General features: G+C 37.4%; 1 protein-coding gene across 17 annotated transcripts in view; it reads right to left on the bottom strand.

The window, feature by feature from the left end:
• Ttc6 (tetratricopeptide repeat domain 6) overlaps positions 1 to 12,758 on the bottom strand; it is a 191,208-nt gene that overhangs the window by 82,783 nt on the left and 95,667 nt on the right. For all 17 annotated transcript variants that reach the window (XR_001780477.2, XR_001780479.2, XR_001780482.2 and 14 more), the window contains 3 exons: positions 11,948 to 12,089; positions 5,610 to 5,714; positions 273 to 365 (listed from right to left, as the gene is read on the bottom strand). Coding sequence is in view for 11 of the 17 variants with exons in the window: in XM_017315184.2 (XP_017170673.1) it covers positions 273 to 365; positions 5,610 to 5,714; positions 11,948 to 12,089 (340 nt within the window). In the remaining 6 variants the exon portion in view is untranslated. The remainder of the gene's footprint in view (positions 1 to 272; positions 366 to 5,609; positions 5,715 to 11,947; positions 12,090 to 12,758) is intronic.

The raw sequence follows: 12,758 nt of genomic DNA, 5'->3' as shown, positions 1-12,758 counted from the left end.
ATAATGTAAACAGCATACCTTTCTCAGTCCTGTTTATGGCTTAAGGAGTAGCTGTGAGTACTCTGCCAGGACACTGGGATCATGGGAGCACACTCAAACATCACTTACTCAGACACTGTTACTCTGCTCCACAGCTGCAAACAGCTTCCCCTTTGGGCCAAAGGGCCATGCGCGTGCAGTACAGAAATGATTTCTATAATAACTAGAAACAATTTCTGAACTAAAGGAAGGTATAACAATCAACTTAAATTCAGAGTAAAAGCCACAAGTACCTTAAAACTTCTTTTGGTGGAGGTATTTACAATAATCTCAGTCTCCTTGGTTACAGATAATTTCTCAGTTAAGAGTCTGCTTGTCTGAACACTCTGTGGTTTTAAAAAAAATTAAATTATATATTAAATAATTTCATGAAATATTTTCAATGTTTTATAGTCACTGCTGTTTCATTGAACAACGTTGTTAGCAAAAACAAATAAAAGACCTGCAGTAAAAGAAGTTACTTCCAATGATGCATGAAAGTCTAACTAGAGACTTTGTATTAATACAAAATCCATACTACAGCTCCTGCCTTTTTTGGGGTGAGGGGTTCGAGACGGGGTTTCTCTGTGTAGCCCTGGCTGTCCTGGAACTCACTTTGTAGACCAGGCTGGCCTCAAACTCAGAAATCCGCCTGCCTCTGCCTCCCAAGTGCTGGGATTAAAGGCGTTTACCACCACGCCCAGCTTAGCTCCTGCCTTTAATCAAATGGGAGCATGCGTGTGATTTCTGCAGTATGAAATATTAAGAGTTATCAATGACATTACATTCTCATAGATTAGTACTATATGTCTTTCACATCAACACCAGAGTTATTAGCAAGACACATAATCAGGCTGTACTGTTGGATGACTTCATTTTCAAGTACGAGCGAGTACTCTAAATGTAAACTGGAGTGGAATTTTTCTTAAATGACTTAAGCTTTGGATTCTATCACCCAATAAAGTTGCAATATATGTGTGTTCTTGTAAGATAAAAGGACTATACAAATTATGCTCATTAAATGTTACTTCTCTACCTTATAGTCAGTGATTTTGGTATTCAAAAGCAACTAGGAAACATAAACTTGACAACCTGACAGTTTCATGATTAGCTGAACCATGCTCTTCTTTATTTATCTGATGCGGTTCTAACTTTATGATTGAAAACACTGAAATTTAAAAATCAGTTTTTACAAGTATTAATGCTATTGTCATTTAGAAAAATGGGGGAAAATAAGGTGATTCTGATCATCCTTTTATACTGTATATCTTAGGGTTTCTATTGCCATCATGAAACATCCTAACAAACCTCAGCTTGGGTCAAAAGGGTTGATTTCGCTTACACTGACACTTCACTGTTCATCATCAAGGCAGGAACTCGGGCAGGGCAGGAACCTGGAGGCAGAAGCTGATGCAGAGACCATGGAACAGGGCTGCTTACTGGCTTGCTCCCCATGGCTTGCTCAGCCTGCTTTCTTATAGCACCTAGAACCACCAACCCAAGAATGGTACTACCCACAATAGACTGGGGCTTCCCCCATCTATCAATCACTAGTTAAGAAAATGGTATACAAGTGTGTCTGCTTACAGCTGGATCTTCTGGGGGCATTTTAACAATTGAAATACCTTTCTCTCAGATGACTTCAGCTTATGGAAGGTGACAGGAAACTAGCCTGGCCAGTGTATTTTTACACTGGAAAATTATTTAGCTGTAGCAAAATAATTACAAGTCATAGCAGAAAGACACTTGGACATTACTATTCTTCAAAGACTAACTCCCTGATATAGAAAAGAACTTTTGCAACTGTTTTTGCCCCATGCTTACATAAGATATTCAAAATATATTGGAATGCAAGTATTATATATTTAATGGAACACTCTTAACAAAACAAAGACAAAAACTTTCACACTATATTTTATGTCAAAATAGTAGAACCTGTTAGTAGTCAGTCATTGTTTACTGTGGGGGAAAAAAAACTCAAGAAACAAACAACAAAAACATAGCACAGCTCATACTGATGCCTCAGAAACTGTCTAAATATTTCCTAAACTAAGGCACCATGCATAGCAATTAGAGTATAAGAGTTTATGTGGCGTCCCATGGGAAAATCATCCTGCTTTTGTCCAGTGATATTGCTGAAGCTGGAGCAGGGGTGCAGATAGAGTGGAAAAACTGCCCTTGTTGTTTGACTATGGAACGTTCCCCACCTCCAGACTCCTAGGCTCAACCCTTGGCTCCAGCTTCTGGCACTACTTTGGGAGGGAATGCGAGCATTTTGAGTACCATCTAAGAGGGTCAAGTGGCCTGGGTTGGGAAGTGATGGAAGATGCTGCCCTGGAAGCTGCCCTTGAAGGTTATGCCTGCCCGGTTCCTTCTCCCTGCCCTGCTTCCTGGCTACTATGAAGTGAAGAACTTTTCCTACCACACCCTCCCAGCACTGTGATGCTCTGCTTAAATGTGTGCTGCCAAGCAATCATGAACTGAGAAAAAAAAAAAAAGAAAAATGACAAAAGAACAAAATGAAAACATGCTTGTACCCACAAAAGAACATATAAATTCTACCTACTAGAGTAGAATTTAAATATTTACTAGGTCAAATTGAGTCTTTTAAAAGTAACAGGAGATAAAATTCACAAATTACAAGTTTTTTAATAAATACAGAATTTTCATGCCACATGAAATAAAAATTGTTAGTTGCACAAGAAAAGCATGAACCAAACACATGTACACTGAAAACCTCTAATTAATCAGTCTTCATTAGGTCAAATGAAGGAAGTAGAAAGTGAACCACATAGAAAAGAAGTCATATAACTAAGTCTATTAAGCCAGCTGGGTACTTCAGTTTATCTGCACAGTGTGAGGCCTCCTTAAATCCTCAAAGCTTACTTTACATACAAAAACAATGGATTTCAGGAGCAGAAAGGGATTCAAATCCCAGGCTCTGATTCCACAACCTATGTTCTGCTTAGGCTGGCTCAGTGCTAACAAGGAACCTTCAAACAATGCCATCGGCTTAGTCAACAAATGCTGGGATATTCAATAAACCACAATACAAATAGCAACCAATTTCAAAAACACATGTAGTCTAAAGATATACTGTATGTTATTAAATATTAAGAATAAACTTTAAAGAAAACAGTATCAAAACTTCTTTAAGCTTTTAAAACCCCTTCCTACCTAAGTGGTATAAGCAAAAGAAAATGAAAACTATCCCCCCATCAAGAAAAGAGCTGTTTCAAAAATAAATGAAGACACTAAGTAAGAATTGGTGCAATAAACTAAAAGCTTTATACAAAAGTCTTAAGTTATATTTATATTACTTTAAAACAAAAAGAACCTAATTAAATTTCAGTAGAAAATAATACAATTATTAAACAGAATATAAACATTCTATAATAAGTGATGAAGTAAAAAAACCAAAATAGAAAAGACTGTGATACTTCACAGTATCACAATGATGTAATAATTAATCCAAAATATTTTTAATCAAAGCAGATAGAATATACTCTTTCTTTTCCTGCCGGTAGGCCACAATAAATAGTTTGGACACTGAATATCATAAATCTTAGTAAAAATGTACCAGCAGTGGTTGTTCTCTACTGGTGCAAGTATGGTAGTTTGATAAAAGATAGAGTTTACAACTGAAAACAAAGAAAAGAAACAAGAAAGTTAAATTGCTTTTAAAAATCCTATTATAGATATAAAACTTGTAAGAAACAGGAAGGAAACTGCAACATTACAAATAGAGCTCAAAACTGACAGAAAAACATGGCCAACTCTATACATAGAACATGTGTCTCATAAAACACACGGCTTTCTGTAATGAGTTATCAGTTGACTCAAAAACAACTTGGCATAAATAACTCAAAAATTAGTAAAGAAGACATTTAAATCATCAGAAACTTTCCCAAATAATGCATTTCTGAAGAGACAGTGAATTCTTTTGAAATTCCAAGAAGATTTCTCTTATCTGTATTAACTCTAGTATTTTCTTTTGAAATATGTAAACGGAAATAACTGGTAACAAAAATCAATGAAGGAGACAATTCACGAAGGCGGCCACTCAGTGTGATGACAGCCATCTTGGTCATGACTGCCATTTTGTCCACCAGGTGACGCATGTCATACCCTATAGGAAAAATGATGGCAGAGCAGTCAGTAGAGCACGTCGTGCTGGCCACTGACACCTGTGCTGTGTCCTACCTGACATTTAAACGTGCTAATCGTTTCTCAGAAAGCCCGGGCACATTCCACTTGGCAGCAGGCCACCTGTGACTGGCTGAGAATATTAATCCCTTTCTTCCTGCTTTGGGGGATGTGGAGCTGCTGCCCAGTGAACACTCCATACATGCATACAAATGTGTTTTAATCAAATATACCCTCAATCCCTCCCTCATTACTCCTAACTCTCTCATTTCCCCAACCCTCCACCCCTACCCCAGCCACCAGTTTGTCCTGCTTTGTCTTTGAAGTCCAGTGATTTCATTTAGTGCAGCCTCTTTGAACATGGGTGACGATCCATTTGGAGCACAGGTAGCCCTTTTGGAAAAATATCCCTAGAGAACCTGACTCTCACTTCATCAGTTACCCATAGCTCTTCAGGTGGAAGGGTGGGGCTTCACTGACCTTCCACTTTCCATGCTGGGATTTTGGCTGATTAGATCTCGCCTAAGTCTTGACATATGGCTCTGGCACACCCAACAAATGTTATTTTGAGATGAAGCCATGATTTAAAATGGCCCAAAGAACAAAATCCCAGGGACAGATCGATTCAGGTTAGAATTTTACAGAGCTTCAAAAAAGAATCAATTATCTTCCTCCAGGAAGTGAATACGTTTGAAAAACAGAGACCTCGTCAACACCTGGCAAGGCAACATTTTAGCTTCAACCTGAGGGGAAGCTGCAACAGGTGCTTGGGGAAGACCAGGACCTGGAGGGATTCCCAAGGGAGCCTGTGCCAGCTGGCCATGCGGCCATGTGCTGTCTCCTACCAGTCTGGCTACTCTTCTAGACTTGTTTGAAATAAAGTTTGCTTTTCCAACAAAGTGGAAAAGACATTCTGTCTGCTGTTCCAGGAGAACTATAAAGTCCTAACTGTGGGGCACACATCAACAGTACTACTATCACTGCCAGCAAATTAATAGGGAGTCTTAATTATTGTCTAAAATTTGATAATAAATGATCACTGTCTTCATGAACCAAAAAAGTAAATGAAAATACCTGAGATCCTCTATATAATCTGCATGACTTTATAACTTAAGTCCTCAAATAAAATACTCTTCCAAAACAAGAACAGGCATGTTTTCTTGTCTAGCTACAATAAGTATATAATTTAAAGAAGTGCATAAATTATAGCTATAGGATATATATATACATACACATATATGCCAGAATTTTATAAAATATATATATACATTCATATGTATGTGTGACAACTACTACATAAATCATCTCTATTGTATCATCCAACCAATCCTGACAGTGGCAATAATTGCTTGACAAGTTATATGGCAATTTTCTATCAGAAGAAATTATACAAGTTTACTATTAAATTGCAACAAAAATTACAATACAGAAAGCACAGTCATTACCTCATATTTTGGATATAAAGTTTCTCTTATGGTTGATTCTGGAAGAGCAAATTTAGGTGCAGAAAGATTCCAAAACATCTTTGAAATCCCAGGATATGCAGACACCTTTGAAAATATTATGGGAAAAAAAACTATGACAAATAGTAACAAATACCCCCTAAAACCAAAACCCCAAATTCCTGCCACATTGTTTCTAGTCATTGAGAAAATGGCTTGATTTGTAACCCAGCCTCTGCCATGGAGGGAAGATAATTTTGCAAGCCCCAGCTTTAAAGGACAAGTAAAGCCAGCAGTGGTGAGTGACTTTGTGACACAAAGGACTGGGGAGCCACACTGGAGGCAAACTGACCAGCCAAACAGGAGGTACATGTGCCATCTGTTTTAGAAGTGTCACTAACCAAGTTCTTACATATGTGCATGAGAAAATATGTATAGGTCAATTCACAGAGCATACTAAATTAGAAAATAAAGTCCAATTTAAGTGTTCCTTAGGAGAGAAACAAGTAAATAAACATTATTATATGGCTATTCAGATACAACTATTACAACCCATAGATGGGGCTGATAAACTGTACTGAAAATAATAATTTCAGAAAAATTCATGCAAAATGTTATTTATATGAGAGATTGCTTAGGATCATATGTCGAGTTATTAAGTTGTTAAGTCATAAACTAAAAAGGTATTTGTTTTAGAAAAATAAACCTATCGGGATGCTACCAGAATTGCGGTAGTATTTGAATAAGTTTGAATAATAAAGGCTGATATTTAGCACAATGCAAAGCTTCAGAACACATTCAGGGAGTAAAAAAAAAAGAATCCAGGGTAGAATGCAAAACTTAACAAGGCATTCTAACTGTATCGGCAATATGTGGAGCAACCTCATATTCTAGGGCGGATGCTGAGCTCAGTGACTGGGAAGCAGTGGAGAGTGTAAAGCTAAAGGAACAGGAACAGGAAGCAGTCCCTCTGGCCCTGGGCTTTAGCTGCTGATGCTCCCACAGGAACGCAGCAAGTCTGACACTTCCATCCACACACACTGGACTACTGAATACAAGGGTGGCAGATGGTGGGAGTCAGTGTGCCACTGTTAGAGTGCGACTTTAAAGATGATCGAGGGGTAGCTAGAATGTTCCTATCACAGTGGATTGTGAACTCACATTTAGTCTAGTATAGACACAGATGCTTACATACAGCAACATTTACAGATGCACGTATTTATATGAGTTAGTATACACAGACACACATAATTTATAAATATTATTTTTATTAATCTTTGAATTCCATAAGCAGATTTTGATCATATACACTCCAACCATCAAAGAAAATTCAAAACATAAAACCTCCTAACCCAAAGCATCCAAGAAATTCAGGACACAATGAAAATAACAAATCTAAGAATAATCAGAATAGAGGAGAATGAAGATTCCCAGCTCAAAGGACCTGAAAATGTCTTCAACAAAATCATAGAAGAAAACTTCTCCAAACGAAAGAAAGAGATGGCTATAAAGGTACAAGAAACCTATAGAACACCAAATAAATGGGACCAGAAAAGAAAATTTTCTTGTCACATAATAATAAAAACACTAAATGCACAGAACAAAGAAAAAAATATTAAAAGCTACAAGGGAAAGGGGCCAAGTAACATATAAAAGTAGACTTATCAGAATTATACCAGACTTCTCAACAGAGACTATGAAAGCCAGAAAATCCTGGTTAGAAGTTATGCAGACTCTAAGAGAACACAAATGCCAGCCCAAGTTACCATACTCAGCAAAATTCTCAATCAACATAGATGGAGAAACCAAAATACTCCAGGACAAAACCAAATTCAAACAGTATCTGTCTACCAACCCAGCCCTACAGAGGTTCCTGGAAGGAAAACTCCAACACAAGGAAGGTACCTGCACCAAAGAAATGACAAGATGTTAAGCATCTCACAACAAAGTCAAAATCAGAGAGGTACAAGAACATAACGCCACCTATAAAAAAAAAAATATCAAGAACCAACAGTCATCTTTCTTTAATATCTCTCAATATTAATGGACTCAACTCACCTATAAGAAGGCATAAGCTAACAGACTGGATATGCAAACAAGATCCAGCATTTTGCTGAATACAGGAAACACATCTCAATAACAAAGACAGATACTAACTCAGAGTAAAAGGATGGAAAAAGGTCTTCCAAGAAAATGGTCCCAGGAAACAAACAGGAGTTGCCATCCTAATATTCAATAAAATAGAATTTCAACCAAAAGTTATCAAGTGTGATGAAGAAAGACACTTCTTATTCATCAAGGGGAAATTCACCAAGAAAAAGTCTCACTTCTGAATATCTATGCCCCAAATGCAAGAGCACCCAAATTCATTAAAGAACCTTTACTAAAGCTCAAAACACACATTGAACCTGACACAATAATAGTGGTAGATTTCAACACCCCACTCTCACCAATGGACAGGTCAGTGAAACAGAAACTAGACAGGGACACAGTGACACCGAGAGAGGTTATGAACCAAATGGATTTAACAGATATCTGCAGAACATTTCACCCTAAAACAAAAGAGTACATCTCCTTCTCAGAACCTCATGGTACCTTCTCCAAAATCAAGCATATATTTGGTCATAAAACAACCCTAAACAGATACAAGAAGATTGAGATAATACCATGCATCCTATCAGATCACCATTGCCTAAAGCTGGTCATCAATAACAGCAAACACTACAGAAAGCCCACATACACATGGACACTGAACAATTCTTTACTCAGTGACAACATGGTCAGGGAAGAACTAAAGAAATTAAAGACTTCTTGGAATTTAATGAAAATGTTGACACATCATACCCAAACTTATGGGACACAATGAAAGTAGTGCTAAGAGGAAAGATCATAGGAATAAGTGCCCTGGTAAAGAAACTGGAGAGATCTTACACTTACAACTTAACAGCATACCTGAGAGCTCTAGAACAAAAAGAAGCAAACTTACCAAATGGAAGTAAGAGGCAGGAAACAGTCAAACTCAGGGCCAAAAGCAACCAAATAGAAACAAAGAAAACAATACAAAGAATCAACAAAACCAAAAGCTGGTTCTTTGAGAGAATCAACAAGATAGATAAACCTCTAGCCAAACTAACTAAACAGCAAAGAGGCAGTATCCAAATTAATAAAATCAAAAATGAAAAGGGAGACATAACAACAGAAACAGAGGAAATTCAAAAAATTATCAGATCATATTATAAAAGCCTATACTCAATAAAATTGGAAAACCTAGATGAAATGGATGGATTTCTAGACAGATGCCACATACAAAGTTAAATCAAGAGCAGGTAAACTATCTAAACAGGGCCATATTGCACAAGGAAATAGAAGAAATCATTTAAAACCTCCCAACCAAAACAAGCCCAGGGCCATATGGATTTAGTGCAGAATTATACCAGACCTTCAAAGAAGACCTGATACCAATTTTCCTCAAACTACTCCATAAAATAGAAACAGAAGGAACAGTATCTAACTCATTCTATGAAGCCACAATTACTCTGATACCTAAACCACACAAGGTCCCAATCATAATAGAACTTCAGACCAATCTCATTTATGCATACCAATGCAAAAATACTCAATAAAATTCTTGCAAACAGAATCCAAGAACACATTAAAACCATCATTTACTATGATCAAGTAGGCATCATCGCAGAGATGCAAGGTTGGTTTAATATACAAAAATCCATTGACGTAATTCTCTATGTAAACAAGCTCAAAAACATCACATAATCATCTCCTTAGATGCAGAAAAAAGCATCTGACAAAATACAACATGCCTTCATGTTAAAAGTATTGGAGAGATCAGGAATTCAAGGCCCATACCTAAACATACTAAAAGCAACTTATTGCAAACCAACAGCCAATATCAAATTAAATGGAAAGATACTTGAAGCAATCCCACTGAAATCAGGCAAAAGACAAGGATGCCCACTCTCCTCATATCTATTCAATATAGTACTTGAAGTGTTTTTCTATATTTATTTTCTTTTTTTGAAACATATTCTTATTATTATGTTATATGTATATGGAGAGGGGTATATGCACATGAGTACAGGTGCCCAAAGAGACCAGAAGACATAAAACAGGAGGTAGTTTAAACTTCCCAACATGGGTGCTGGGGACTGAACTTAGGTCTTGTGCAAGAGCAATACAGGCTCTAAACCACTAAGTTATCTCTCTAGCTCATGCCCTTTTCTATTTAGGGTGAGATTTCACCTAACTTCTGAAATCTGGATATTTTTATACCTTATGTCATCAAGGCCATACCTTATTTAAACCTTCTGGTTAGCTGATGCTCCACTATAGGAGTAGCTCATTGGATGGGATGGGAATTCCCATGTGGTTTCAACTGACAACATAAACAGAGAATCTACTTGCTACTCCACTAGGATGGATGACTCTAGCTTTCTTCACTGTTTTTTACTGTGGCAAAATGGATGAAAAAAGCAACTTCTCAGCTTTGAAAATAATAAGATTGAAAAATTATCTTTTTGGCTCTTGGTTTCAGAGAATTCGACCCACACCAGACTACCTCTACCACTGTGGCCAGGAGCTGGCACAACAAAGCTACTGACTCATGGAAGCCAGGAAGCAGAGAGGCTGAAAAAGGGAGAAGCCAGAGATGAGCAATGCCCTTTAAAGATGCATCCTGTTTCCCTGCTCCTTTCTTCCCAGTCCATGTTCTTCCACAGAGTCTGCCACGTGCCACCCATACATTTAAGTAGAACCCTGTGTCCGTGGATTAGATCAGAGCACTCACAACCCAATCATTTTCCCAAAGCCCCACACTTCAACTTTGCATTGGAAATCAAGTCGTCAAACCATAAGCCTTCAGCAAACATTTTATATCCAAACCACAATACTGCTCCATACTCAGCCCACCTTCACAACAATCTGAAAAGGACCCTGGCATGTTTTGAGACAGTCTGGCAAGGACTAGACCTTTCCTGGTGAAGGCCAGGAGTAGAAGCATACTGTCTTTCTGCAGTGTCTATAAAGATTCAGTAATTGCTTTCTAAATAAAAATATTTTGTTTTGTAGCCCATGCTGAAATAATGAAATAGCATGTTTTCACTGAGGCATGTGTGCATGTGTTAGGGTGTATATTGCTGTAATGTGTGGTGTGTGTTTGTGTGTGTGTGTGTGTGTGTGTACACCTATTGGTGTTTCCAGATTTCCAAGTTTTATGGGTCAATTACAAAACATATGCAATAAAAATAAACCCCAGGCACTCATGCAGTACCATGTCATTCTTTGTGTCCTAAAATTTCTAGATATTATACATACTTCTCTTCACTTATAGAGTTGTCTTGGGTTTGTGACATCCAGAGATCTTAGGACCTTGGCAAAAAGCACAGGGAAAAGTGGGAGTCTTACAACTAACTCTCAGGAAACTATCACTTATCAAATTTTGGTGTATGATTAAAGAATGCCCACAATTATATTGGAATTTCTACTAAAATACTCTTTTCTACCTACATGTCTGATTAAGGTCAGAATTTTTCTAATATATTTTAACCAAAACAAACAGCCAAAATATTGATATGGAATGTCTAGGAGTTCAATATATAAAGAGACTTGTCAAATAAGTTAAATTAAAAGACAGATTCTAGTTTTCTCACACTCTTTGGGTTTAGAGACTATAATCCTAGGAAGCACAGTGGTATGGGCTGTAATCCCAGCACTAAGAAGACTAATGAAGAAGGGTCTCCTCATAGATGCCAATCTAACCTGGACCACACAGCAAGACAATGTTACAGGAAACAAAGTAAATATGGTTTTACAAAAGAGCACTTCTGGGGTCACATTTAATACCTGTGGTTTTATGACTTACCATTTTCTGACTTACATTTTAAAGTTGTAAGTGTTCCAAGACATAGTTCACATTACCAAATACTGAAGTCCTCAATAATGTTCAAGAATGCCAAAGGATCCCTAACCAATACATTTAAGAGCACCTTAGGTGGAGAAAACCAACATTAAAAGCAAGGTTTGGGAGCTGGAGAGAGAGTTCAATGGCTAAGACCACTGGATTTTCTTTCTCTAAGACCCAGGTTCAATTCTCAGCACCCAAATGGCAGCTCACAGCCATCTGTAACTCCAGTTCCAGGGGATCTGACACCCTGACACCAATGCAAATAGATTAGATAGATAGATAGATAGATAGATAGATAGATAGATAGATAGATAGATAGATAGATAGATAGACAGACAGACAGACAGACAGACAGACAGACAGATAGATAGATGATGGATAGATGGATAGATGGATAGATAGAGTGGTTAAAAGCAATGCTCACTTCTTCTCCTGAGAGCTGTAGGTTTGCTTTGCTGGCTTCCCACTGATTTGTCTGTTCTGGTTCAGGGAATTTCTTTGCTGGTACTGAAGTAACACCAGTATATTTCTGCTTCTCACTCATAACAGGAACACCGTATATCAGTCTACAATTTAACAAAAACAATAATTTTGTTTTAAAGTTATTGGTGAAGCAAAAACGGACCACCCTCTTTTTGCTTACCTCTGCTTAAGTCAATGCACTGACATTTACTGTCTGAACTCAGAAGACATCATGAAGAAGACAATTCAAAATTAAAGTAAAATCTGGCTTTGAACACAGATGAGTGATGGTTTGGATTCACTATATGAGAAGAGTACGTTTGCTTTGTAAGAACATAACAAAACACATTTTAAAAAACCTTATTGTGGGGCTGGAGAAATGGCTCAGTTGATAAAGAGTAATAGCTACTCTTCCAGGGGACTTGAGTTCAATTCTTAGAACCCACAATGGCAGCTCTTGACAGCCTCTAGTTTCAGTGGATCCAAAAACCCCTGCTGGCACAAGACATGCATGTGGTTCATAGACATATATGCAGGCAAAACACTCATACATAGAAAATGAAATAATTTTTATAATGTATTTCTAAATTCACAACCAAATATTCATTTCTTAGACTAGGGCCAAATCGTCCTAAATAAATAAAACTGCCAAGATACATGTGGCTTCCCCTTTTGAATTTACATCTTGCCAAAATGAAAATGTTTATTTAGACAGAAAAGGTGAGGTGTTGGAGACTGGTTCGAGTGCTTTGATTCAATAGGGAATCTGCACG

This window comes from Mus musculus, chromosome 12 (genome assembly GCF_000001635.26).
Source record: "Mus musculus strain C57BL/6J chromosome 12, GRCm38.p6 C57BL/6J".
Classification (NCBI taxonomy): domain Eukaryota; kingdom Metazoa; phylum Chordata; class Mammalia; order Rodentia; family Muridae; genus Mus; species Mus musculus.
Note: the sequence above shows the minus strand (reverse complement) of the source record. Positions and strands in the feature narration are given on the sequence as shown.